At 40.4% G+C, this 13,145-nt stretch overlaps 1 protein-coding gene across 1 annotated transcript; it reads left to right on the forward strand.

Annotated features, from left to right (window-relative positions):
- The first annotated feature begins 816 nt into the window (after positions 1–816).
- rsph4a (radial spoke head component 4A) lies at positions 817–12,581 on the forward strand. Its single transcript, XM_029429738.1, is given in 8 exon segments — positions 817–1,092; positions 2,789–3,011; positions 5,681–5,821; positions 5,823–5,957; positions 10,729–11,178; positions 11,254–11,398; positions 12,032–12,149; positions 12,263–12,581. Coding segments are annotated over 8 exon segments (1,551 nt in total). The 5' UTR covers positions 817–985; the 3' UTR covers positions 12,495–12,581.
- Positions 12,582–13,145: the final 564 nt, after the last annotated feature.

Raw genomic sequence — 13,145 nt, forward strand, 5'->3', positions numbered from 1 at the left:
AGATGTGGCTGGGGCTGGGGCTGGAACAAATGCTGTTTCCTTAAAATAAGATTTAATAATCTAGGTGGCCACAGGTGTGTTAGCCACACCCACTGTAATCAGTCCACAAGATGGGTCTAACTGATGGCTTACAGTTGAAACTCACTCAGCAGTCAAGACTTGTAAACAAAGTACACTTTAGCAACCTATTAAACGCAATACACTTTAATTTAGTAAAACAATATTCTCACAGTCTAGTAGAAGATCCTCCAAGATTTAGAAGCACTAAGAGGAAATGTGTTTTGTAAGAATAGCAACATAGAAGCAGTGTATTTCACCAAAGTAAGACAGGACTGTAGCTTAATGACAGTGTATAGGTGGAGGGTTTGAAGTCTTGCTTTGAGTATTGTGATTTCTTTCCCTTCATATTCAAACTGGTAGCTGTTCTCCCTAAGAGAAAAGGTTTTACAGGTTGGGACATTTGTTATTTATCTTGAGTGATCCACTTTTAATTTTCAATTTGCCAAATGCCAACACCTACAAACTCATGGTGTTGATCTTATGATGTACAAGCTCATCTTTTCTTTTATGTTGCATTTAGATGAGACTAATATCTAATCTAAAGCTGATGTGGTTAAAGTAATACTTTCAGCGCAGCACAGATGTGATGATGATAATAATAATAATAATAATAATAATAATAATAATAATGTATCCACATACCAACTTCTATTTCCTGTTAAGTTTAGTTTTTGATCTTTCATTTAATAGCGGTATTTAAATACTCGCAACTCGCGGTGATCTCGCGAGCTTGGCAACCGTTATGTTGTAGTAACCATAGCAACTGTTGAAGTTTGGGTCTCCACAGTGGCACTGTTAATGCATTGTGAATGCTAACATAGCTAACTATAAGTTATTAACGTCTTATAGCTACCGTTAGTCCGATAGTTAGTGTGTTGAAAGACAAAAGTTCCGAAACAAATGAAATAGACGGAGGTGAAGAACGATGGACACTACGGATGGAAACCAAGACAAAAGTGAGGAGAGACTGCTGTCAGCTGCCTCGCTCAAGACTTTCATGATGAAAGCCAGCACGGAAAGCAACCTGAACCTGTAAGTAACGTGTGAATGACAGTGTTTTGTTGTTAGCTCATCACTGCAGGGCCAAGTTAGCTCGCTTGGTTCCGGAGCATTCCGTGACCCTCATGTAAACAATAACTGCGGTCAAGCGAACCGCCGTTTGGGTTTTATTGCGAGTCTGCTCAAGAAATGACGGTACAGGTGACCTTAAATCTCAAACTGCACTAAATTGGTACATTTCACATAGGTTGCTATTGCTAATTAAACGATATCATGTTACAAAAAAAGATGTCACCAAATACGTCCTAATGGTATCTTCCTGAAAAGTCCAATTGGTTTCTAGTTAGAAATGGATTACTTTTAAAGGTTCATTGTGTAGTTCTGAGCCACCTGCTCCACAGAAACAGAGGACAGTGTTTCACCTATAAACTGGCTCCATACAATCTAAATTCATCAATCATAAAAACCATCAGTTATTAAACAACAACTATAGTATAGTATAGTATGATAACCTAAAACATTTACAAAAGCATAGGTTGGATGATTTATATAAACGTAGTGAAAAAGGCCAATGTGAACTCCCTCAGGAGATAATAAGGACTGCATCCGATTGTAAAGTGCTATAGATTAGGAGAACGGCGCGTAGAAATGATCTCCTAAACTAGAACACTTGAGTGGATCTGATCGGATCCGAGCACCACTGGTTGTTCATCATGAAGTAGACCTTTCAATTACATGTACTGTAAATGTGAAGTTTATATGGTTGAAAAACACAAAGTTGATATTAAGAACAGAGAAAGAGTGGATGTAACTATCACTGTGCAGGCAGTCATAATACAACACAGCACAAACCCATGCTGCCAGTCTCTAAAGGAAACGCCTGGGTTCTGTACAATAATAAACTTGTTATATTGGTATGTGCTTATATAAGTGAATTACATTCTAAATCAAATCAAATCAAATCAAATTTATTTGTATAGCCCAATATCACAAATTATACATTTGTCTCAGTGTGCTTTACAGACTGTACAGATTACGACATCCTCTGTCCTTAGACCCTTGCATCGCACAAGGAAAAACTTCCTAAAAGAAACCCCAAAATTAAAGGGGAAAAAATGGAAGAAACCTCAGGGAGAGCAACTGAGGAGGGATCCCTCTCCCAGGACGGACAGACGTGCAATAGATGTCGTGTGTACAGGATAAACAACATAGTACAAATACAACATTTGACAGAAATTATGTTGTGTTGGAAAAAAAACGAAATAGAAAGTATGGATCAATCCACGAAAATGTCAATAAGGCTTCCCGGTGTCCAGCAGGACCAGGTCAGCAGGCGCTGTCACGATTCATGATCCTGACGTAAACTTTATCAGTGGCAACCTGCCACATGAGAGACAGACACTCCGGGGATGATACCCCGGATGGTGAGTTAGTAACATACATTTACATAAATGCATACAGATAGAGAGGGAGCAGAAGAGAGAGGGAGGGGAGGAGAGAGGAAGAGAAGGAAGAGAGCAGGGAGGTGTCCCCCGGCAGTCTAAGCTTATAGCAGCATAACTAGGGGCTGATCCAGGGCAAACCTGAGCCAGCCCTAACTATAAGCTTTATCAAAAAGGAAAGTCTTTAGCCTACTCTTAAATGTGGAGAGTGTGTCTGTCTAAAATGACCAACAGATGGTCAAATGCTCAAGAAGCCTTAACTGATGTTTTTTTTTGTTATGTTTCAGCTATGACCACCTCACCTGCTTGCTGATAAAGGTGATGGATGAGCAGCCACAGAATGTGGTGGATGTGATTGAGGATATGAGCCGGGATGTGAAGCAGGTTTGTTTTGAAGACAATCGGAGCACCCTGCGAGACCTTCCACAGACTACAGCTGCTGAGCTGCTGGCTGAGCAGCAGCGCCTGCTGTTTTCTCAGCCAGAAGAGACTGACCAGGAGGAGGAGCTGGTATTGGCAACAAACACTTACACTGTATATTTGTCTGGGTGATTTGAATGGGACAGGGCATATAGGCATTTGGGTTTACCTGTGTCACATTTGATCGAGAAGTGAATGTTGTTTAGAAATGTAATGACGCTAGGTTACATATCAGGATTTCAAAAACAAAACTCATCCAGTGGTTGTTCGGAGAGGTTTTGGTATGCTGAGCAGTCTTTATTCAGGGTCCTTGCTGTTTTATATTTACCTGCAGAGATCTTATAAAACCTGCAACTCATGGAAAAGTAACCATTATAATGTCGCCTACGTGCCTTGTTACCTGAACATATATTAAAAAGAAAACCAGGTATCTGATGTGACCACCATTTTCCCCACGCAGTGCAACACATCTCCTTCACATAGAGTTGATCAGGTTGTTGGTTGTGGCCTGTGGAATGTTGGTCCACTCCTCTTCAATGGCTGTGAAGTTGCTGGATATTGGCAGGAACTGGAATACGCCGATCCAGAGCATCCCAAACATGCTCAATGGTGACATGTCAGGTGAGTATGCAGGCCATGCAAGAACTGGGATGTGTTCAGCTTCCAGGACTTGTGTACAGATCCTTGCAACATCATCATGCTGCAACATGATGGTGGTGCATGAATGGCACAACAATGGGCCTCAAGATCTCGTCACGGTATCTCTGTGCATTCAAAATGCCATCAATATAATGCACCTGTGTTCGTTGTCCATAACATATGCCTGCCCATACCATAACCCCACCGCCACCATGGGCCACTCGATTCACAACGTTGACATCAGCAAACCGCTCACCTACATGACGCCATACACGCTATCTGCCATCTGCAGATGAGCTTCCCTGAGACGAGGTGGCTGGTCTCAGACGATCTTGCAGGTGAAGATGCCGGATGTGGAGGTCCTGGGCTGCTGTGGTTACATGTGGTCTGTGGTTGTGAGACCAGTTGGATGTACTGCCAGGGAACGCCTTTGGAGACGGCTTATGGTAGAGAAATGAACATTGAATTAACGGGCAACAGCTCTGGTGGAAATTCCTGCAGTCAGCATGCCAACTGCACGCTCCCTCAAAACCTGCGACATCTGTGGCATTGTGCTGTGTGATAAAACTGCACATTTCTTAGAGAGGCCTTTTATTGTGAGCAGCCTGAGGCACACCTGTGCAGTAATCATACTGTCTAATCAGCATCTTGGTATACCACACCTGTGAGGTGGAGATCATCTCCGCAGCTTCAGCAATAGAGGTTTTGAACATCGCCCACTCAGGTTCAATGCCCCCAACCTCCACAGGGATGGCTGAAAAGCTCCGCCGGAGGTGTGAGTTAAAGATCCTCAGGACAGGGGCTTCCTCCAGACGTTCCCAGTTCACCCGCACTACCCGTTTGGGTTTACCAGATCTGTCCAGAGTCTTCCCCCACCCCTTGATCCAACTCACCACCAGATGGTGATCAGTCGACAGCTCCGCCCCTCTCTTCACCCGAGTGTCCAAAACATGCGGCCTCAGATCAGATGATACGATTACGAAATCGATCATTGACCTTTGGCCTAGGGTGCTCTGGTACCACGTGCACTTATGAGCATCCTTATGTTCGAACATGGTGTTTGTTATGGCCATTCCATGACTAGCACAGAAGTCCAACAACAAACGACCGTTCGGGTTTAGATCAGGGAGGCCCTTCCTCCAAATCACGCCTCTCCAGGTGTCTTCATCGTTTCCCACGTGTGCGTTGAAGTCTCCCAGCAAGACTACGGAGTCCTCTACTGGAGCCCCCTGCAAGGCTCCATTCAGGGTCTCCAAGAAGGCCGAATACTCAGAACTGCGGTTTGGGGCATAGGCACAAACAACGTAGCGGCGCTCAGACGGGGGCTAGTGAGTATCCCCACCCCGGCCCGACGTCTCACACCTTGGGCAACTCCGGAGAAGAATAGAGTCCAACCCCTATCCAGGAGTAAGGTTCCAGAGCCAAGACTGTGCTTGGAGGTAAGCCCCACCAGATCCAACTGGTAGCGATCCACCTCCCGCACTAGTTCCGGCTCCTTCCCCCACAGAGAGGTGACGTTCCACGTCCCCAGAGCCAGCCTCTGCTGCCCGGGTCTGGTCCGTCGAGGTCCCTGACCATCACTGCCACCCGTGTGACAGCGTACCCGACCCCAGCGGTTTTTCCCATGAGTGGTGGGCCCACAGGATGGATGGATGGGAGGCACCACGTAGCTTCTTCGGGCAGTGCCCGACCGGGCTCCGTGGCAAACCCGGTCACAAGGCGCTCGCTGTCGGGCCCTCCCTCTGGGCCTGGCTCCAGACGGGGGCCCCGGGCTTCCTCCGGGCAGGGTCTCTCCTTTCCTTTCCCTTTCTTTAATGAAGTCGTTTTTGAACCATTCTTAGTCTGGCCCCTCACCTGAGACCAATTTGCCTTGGGAGACCCTACCAGGAGCACTAGGCTCCAGACAACACAGCTCTCAGGTTCATAGGGACACACAAACCTCTCCACCACGATAAGGTGATGGTTCCCAGAGAGGACAACCATAACATCTTTGAAAAAAAAGTAATTATTTTATTCTGCACCTTTCTAAAAACTTTGTGGGTGTATTTGTATTTGTTTATTTTTATTACATAAAAACGTCAATAAAGCCTATAACACGGTTTTTGTTTGGTCTTGAACAGATGGAAACACCGCTTCCTAATGTGAGTGAGATTGGCTTCTACATGGAGCAGGCTGGAGTGGGTCTGGGCAGAGAGGAGATGCAGAGGGTCTTCCTTGCACTCAAGCAGCTTGTGGATTCGCAGGCGCTGCTGTGCTGCCGCCTTGTGGGGCAAGATTCTGGGAACAGAGAGTAGCTATATTGTTGCTGAAGCGGAGTACAGAGAAGGGGAGGAAGAGCAGAGCACTGAGGAAGTAGCTGAAGAAGAGGAGCGAAAGGCAGATGTTCGAGAGAATGAGGTGAGGATGTGGAAAGTACTCAATCAATGTAACAGATGATCTTCATTCATTCTCGTTTACTATGTTTGCGTATATTTATTTATATTTCCTGATTTGTTCCTGTTTTGATTTGCTGTGACAAATAGCTAGCTCAGCACTTCTCCATGATTGCTCCATGTGTACCTCTTGATAAATTAAGTATAACGTTAATTTCCACCGCAATTATTCTATTAGTACAAACACTCTGCTGCTTTCATTTTCTCTTTTTAACACAAACACTGTTCTCACTTATACCACAAATACTTGAGCATTATTTCCTTTGAGGCTTTTTCCTGTAGATTCCTCATGTACAGCATTAGGAAAATTCAGTCCGTCTTCACTCGGGTGGGGGCCCTGGCGCTCATCCAGTTGCTTGTCATCTTCCACCATCTCCCTCCGCTGGAATCCTTGAATGCTGCTGCTGGCCTGATGTTCACCCTTACAAAGTTTTCTTACAGCACTCCCATTTTAGTTTGTTTGGAAAGGATAAAGGATGTATAAAGGATAGGATAAAGGAAAGGATAAAGGATGTATAAAGGAAAGGATAAAGGAAAGGATAAAGGATGTATAAAGGATAGGATAAAGGATGTATAAAGGATAGGATAAAGGATGTTTAAAGGAAAGGATAAAGGATAAATGATGTATAAAGGAAAGGATAAAAGATGTATAAAGGATCGGATAAAGGATAGGATAAAGGAAAGGATAAAGGTTAGGATAAAGGATGTATATAGGAAAGGATAAAGGATGTATAAAGGATAGGATAAAGGATGTATAAAGGAAAGGATAGGATAAAGGATATATAAAGGATAGGATAAAGGATAGGATAAAGTTTGTATAAAGGAAAGGATAACGGATGTATAAAGGAAAGGATAAAGGATGTATAAAGGATAGGATAAAGGATTTATAAAGGAAAGGATAAAGGAAATGATAAAGGATGTATAAAGGAAAGGATAAAGTAAAGGATGTATAAAGGAATAGATAAAGGATGTATAAAGGAAAGGATAAAGGATAGGATAAAGGATAGTATAAAGGATGTATAAAAGATAGGATAAAGGATGTATAAAGGAAAGGATAACGGATGTATAAAGGAAAGGATAACGGATGTATAAAGGAAAGGATAAAGGATAGGATAAAGGATGTATAAAGGAAAGGATAAAAGATAGGATAAAGGTTGTATAAAGGATAGGATAAAGGATGTATAAAGGATAGGATAATGGATGTATAAAGGCAAGGATAAAGGAAAGGATAAAGGATGTATAAAGGAAAGGATGAAGGATAGGCTAAAGGATGTATAAAGGAAAGGATAACGGATGTATAAAAGAAAGGATAAAGGAAAGGATAAAGGATAGGATAAAGGATAGGCTAAAGGATGTATAAAGGAAAGGATAACGGATGTATAAAGGAAAGGATAAAGGATAGGATAAAGGATGTATAAAGGATAGGATAAAGGAAAGGATAAAGGAAAGGATAAAGGATGTATAAAGGATAGGATAAAGGATGTATAAAGGAAAGGATACAGGAAAGGATAAAGGATGTATAAAGGATAGGACAAAGGATGTATAAAGGATAGGATAAAGGATGTATAAAGGAAAGGATAAAGGATAGGATAAAGGAAAGGATAGGATAAAGGATGTATAAAGGATAGGATAAAGGATGTATAAAGGATAGGATAAATGTTGGATAAAGGATGTATAAAGGATAGGATAAAGGATGTATAAAGGAAAGGATAACGGATGTATAAAGGAAAGGATAAAGGATAAGATAAAGGATGTATAAAGGAAAGGATAGGATAAAGGATGTATAAAGGAAAGGATAAAGGATGTATAAAGGATAGGATAAAGGTTGTATAAAGGATAGGATAAAGGATGTATAAAGGATAGGATAATGGATGTATAAAGGCAAGGATAAAGGATAGGATAAAGGATGTATAAAGGAAAGGATAAAGGATAGGATAAAGGATGTATAAAGGAAAGGATAAAAGATAGGATAAAGGTTGTATAAAGGATAGGATAAAGGATGTATAAAGGAAAGGATACAGGAAAGGATAAAGGATGTATAAAGGATGTATAAAGGATAGGACAAAGGATGTATAAAGGATAGGATAAAGGATGTATAAAGGAAAGGATAAAGGATAGGATAAAGGAAAGGATAGGATAAAGGATGTATAAAGGATAGGATAAAGGATGTATAAAGGATAGGATAAATGTTGGATAAAGGATGTATAAAGGATAGGATAAAGGATGTATAAAGGAAAGGATAACGTATGTATAAAGGAAAGGATAAAGGATAAGATAAAGGATGTATAAAGGAAAGGATAGGATAAAGGATGTATAAAGGAAAGGATAAAGGATGTATAAAGGATAGGATAAAGGTTGTATAAAGGATAGGATAAAGGATGTATAAAGGATAGGATAATGGATGTATAAAGGCAAGGATAAAGGATAGGATAAAGGATGTATAAAGGAAAGGATAAAGGATGTATAAAGGAAAGGATAAAGGATAGGATAAAGGATGTATAAAGGAAAGGATAAAGGATGTATAAAGGATAGGATAAAGGATGTATAAAGGATAGGATAATGGATGTATAAAGGAAAGGATAAAGGATGTATAAAGGATAGGATAAAGGATGTATAAAGGATAGGATAAAAGATGCATAAAGGAAAAGATAAAGGATGTATAAAGGAAAGGATAAAGGATGTATAAAGGATAGGATAAAGGATGTATAAAGGAAAGGATAAAGGATGTATAAAGGATGTATAAAGGATAGGATAAAATATAGGATAAAGGATGTATAAAGGATAGGATAAAGAATGTATAAAGGAAAGGATAACGGGTTGTATAAAGGAAAGGATAAAGGATAGGATAAAGGATGTATAAAGGAAAGGATAAAGGATGTATAAAGGATAGGATAAAGGTTGTATAAAGGATAGGATAAAGGATGTATAAAGGATAGGATAATGGATGTATAAAGGCAAGGATAAAGGATAGGATAAAGGATGTATAAAGGAAAGGATACAGGATGTATAAAGGAAAGGATAAAGGATAGGATAAAGGATGTATAAAGGATAGGATAAATGATGTATAAAGGATAGGATAATGGCTGTATAAAGGAAAGGATAAAGGATAGGATAAAGGATGTATAAAGGATAGGATAAAAGATGTATAAAGGAAAAGATAAAGGATAGGATAAAGGAAAGGATAAAGGATATATAAAGGAAAGGATAAAGGATGTATAAAGGATAGGATAAAGGATGTATAAAGGAAAGGATAAAGGAAAGGATGTATAAAGGATAGGATAAAGGATGTATAAAGGATAGGATAAAGGATAGGATAAAGGATGTATAAAGGATAGGATAAATGATGTATAAAGGATAGGATAATGGATGTATAAAGGAAAGGATAAAGGATGTATAAAGGATAGGATAAAAGATGTATAAAGGAAAAGATAAAGGATGTATAAAGGAAAGGATAAAGGAAAGGATGTATAAAGGATAGGATAAAGGATGTATAAAGGATAGGATAAAATATGTATAAAGGAAAAGATAAAGGATGTATAAAGGAAAGGATAAAGGAAAGGATGTATAAAGGATAGGATAAAGGAAAGGATAAAGGATGTATAAAGGAAAGGATAAAGGAAAGGATGTATAAAGGATAGGATAAAGGATAGGATAAAGGATGGATAAAGGATGGATAAAGGAAAAGGATAAAGGAAACGATAAAGGAAACGATAAAGGAAACGATAAAGGATGTATAAAGGAAAGGATAAAGGATGCAAGTGAGCAAAGAGGCCAGGCTTTCTTCCATGGACATTTTTTTGTTCGTCAATGTAAAAATGATGGTGAAGACTGTTGGGAACTGGTATGAGGAACAAATATTCAATAAAACTAGGAGTTGATAATAACATGGTACTAAAATTATATGGGTGCAGTATATCAAAAGGCATTATAGTGGATATCAAAAGGATTTAGTTATTATTATTATTATTATTATTATTAGAGGGGTGACATCTTTGTATTATAGGGAAAGGGGAGCCAGTTGATGTAGTCTCGTAAAATATACTACACTATGAATTAGAGACTATGACTAATAATTAAATCAATACAAACCAGCATGTATATTCCAAAAAGTGTGAGCGTGTGCAAGAGAGACAAAGACAATATGGCTCCTGAGGCTGCATGGCCTACAGAACCATATAGTGATTGGTTTTATTGACCTGGGTCCATGGGGGAGTTTCAGATCAGATTGCAGGTACAGGAAGTGATTGACACCTGTGGAGGATCCTGGGTAGTTGAGTCTCATGCTCAGCTGCCTTGGTGGAGTCCGACAGCTGTAGATGAACACATCACTGGGATCCTTCCATTTGTTCTAAAATGTTTTTGTGAAAAGCACTATTCAATAAATAAACTATAAATTGGGGTTAATACTGCACTCCCTATACATTTCCTTCATATTTTTACATATTTTATAAATTTCATGAAAACAAAAAGAGTATATGCACAATACAATATTATAATTATGTTTTATTATATTATGTTTGACTACTAAGAATGTAATATTCCTATTTCTTTATGTAAGTATTTATAGTACCCATTTTATTTATTTATTTTTCTTATTTGTCTTTTTTATTTTTTCTTATTCATGAAATGGACATTTGTTTTGATTATTTGAGTAAAGAAAAAAAAATTGGTTTCTTCCAGAGTGACCTTTATCTTTATGAGTCATTTTTCTGGTCTTGTTGTGACTTCATTTTCAGATGGATCCACTTCCTCATTCCACCTATAAAGCCCTGCCAGCAGTGCCGAAGGAGGCCCTTGGAACAGGGGCTAACAAGTTTCTTTATTATGTGTGCAAAGAGCCTGGTCTCCCCTGGGTGAAGCTCCCTTCAGTCAGTCCTGCGCAGATCACTGCTGCTCGCCTGATCCGTAAATTCTTCACTGGGAGGCTGGACACCACAGTTGTCAGCTACCCACCTTTCCCCGGGAATGAAGCCAACTACCTAAGAGCACAAATCGCTCGGATCTCAGCTGGCACACAGGTCAGCCCCCAGGGCTTCTTTCAAGCTGGGGAGGAGGAAGGTGATGAGGAAGACGAGGCACCCCGGGACAGCTACGAAATGAATCCTGACTTTGAGGGCGTTGCAGTTGCTGAGATGGCTGAGTCTTTGTCCACCTGGGTGCATCATGTTCAGCACATCCTGCAGCAGGCAAGTCTGATGGTAGAAGGTGCATGGACCGTTGATGTGTGTGCTTATTTATTGTGTGAATATGGACTGCCTTAGGGCCGCTGTACTTGGGTGAACCTAGCTGTGAAACCAGGAGAAGACTCTAATGAGGAAGGAGAGGCTGAGGAGAAGGAAGAGGAGCCTGATGAGCCTGAGCCAGAAGTTGGACCTCCTCTGCTCACACCCCTCTCCCAAGATGCAGGTCAGTCATTGACTTTGGATATTTTCCTACCAAACCAGTAATGGGTTCAAAAGATAACCAAGGATTTTATGTCCACTGGGGATCGTCTGACTTGTTGCCTTCAGTTGCAAACAGCTTTCAAATCTAAAATCCCACACTTGCCCTGAAAAATGCACGACAGGCTCCTACTCTATTCTCACCGTGCAGCCACACAGAGAAGGTTTTAGCTCACAGGCGAGAGAGTGGTTAGCACAATGATACAATTAATATAGAAAGTCGAGGTCCTTTCATTAACATTGTTAATCGGATAACGAAGCTTTAAAGCTGATGTTGCTCCAAGTTCATTTCTGTCTGTTCTCTAGAATTCTTTTAAAGAAATGTTGTTTCTGTGGTTCCCATGTTCACATAGCGAGCCGCGGTGGCAACTTTAAAAAAGGCAACCATCATCAGCAGTGGCAAATAGGTTTGCATTCACAAAAGTGACACCTGAGAACCAAATTCGTCATAATGGATTTTTTTGCTATATTGATAAGAATGCATATGAATAAAATAGCTTGCAGAGTTTTCTATTTCTGAACCAATGACTTCACTGTGCCTCCATTTCCGAAACCAAACCTATGTTCTTGAAGTCTTTTTAATATCCGTGTCTCTCAGAAATGTTCAACACTCCTCCCTGGACCTCCAAAGTGTCCTCCACTCTCACCTCTCAGCATGCAGTAGCTGTGCTGCGTTCTAACCTCTGGCCAGGGGCACATGCATACGCTTGTGGAAAGTAAGTAAAACGATAAGAATATCCTGACTTCCTGTGTTTGATTTCTCAAAGTATCCTGAAGGAAATGTTACAGTTTACAAAGGTCATAAACCATGTGCTGTCTCTGAACTTAGGAAGTTTGAGAACATTTATGTTGGATGGGGTCTGAAGCATGCAGGGGAAGGGTACATCCCAGCTGTCCCCCCACTAGCACAGAGAGAATATCCCAGTGGACCAGACATCACAGAGGCCCTGGACCCATCGGTGGAGGAGGAGCAGGTGCTGAAAGAAGCTTTAGAGGAGCAGCAAGCTGACAAGGAAGAGATGGAGGACTCCGACGAGCAGGAGGAGGAAGATGACGACTGAGAACAGTTACACATTTTACATTTCTACGTTTTATCTTTTAAGTATTTATAAGCAAGAAATGGCCAAATAAATAATTTCACTCATCAACATGGCTTAATATTGTTAATGCAGGTAAGAAGAAGACTGCTAGCAAGCGAACATAGATGTTAATAATGCACGTTTCAAACCCTTGCAAATGTTTAATGTTTTGAGGGAAATGCACTCAACATGTTTTTTAGTCCTCAAAGACACATGGTGTGTGTTGGTATAACACACTGTCTGCAAGAAGGGCCCCTGTAATATTACACCAAGAGATTTGCATCAACAATACAAAGAAAAGACATTTTCCTCTTTTGTAAAGAAATGAATCCATTTTGTGTTCGCTTTTCTGATCACTATCATAAGATTTTGGTTTTACATTGACACCAAAAATATTCCAACTTCGGCATAACAATGCATTGGAAGACTTTCCTCAGGCTTTATTTGTGATGTCTGATATTTATGAAAATGAAATGTGTAGTAACAGCCCTTTACATCAGTTAGAGATAATACGAACATACAGGATAACAACGTATAGGGTGTTAAAGAGTTTTAGTTTTTGCAACACTCCCACATTTGCCCCCAGTGTAATAAGAACAAGAAAGAGGGGGTTGAAGGAAGGAACGTTTTATT

Source organism: Cottoperca gobio, chromosome 4 (assembly GCF_900634415.1).
Source record: "Cottoperca gobio chromosome 4, fCotGob3.1, whole genome shotgun sequence".
In the NCBI taxonomy this organism is placed as follows: Eukaryota; Metazoa; Chordata; class Actinopteri; order Perciformes; family Bovichtidae; genus Cottoperca; species Cottoperca gobio.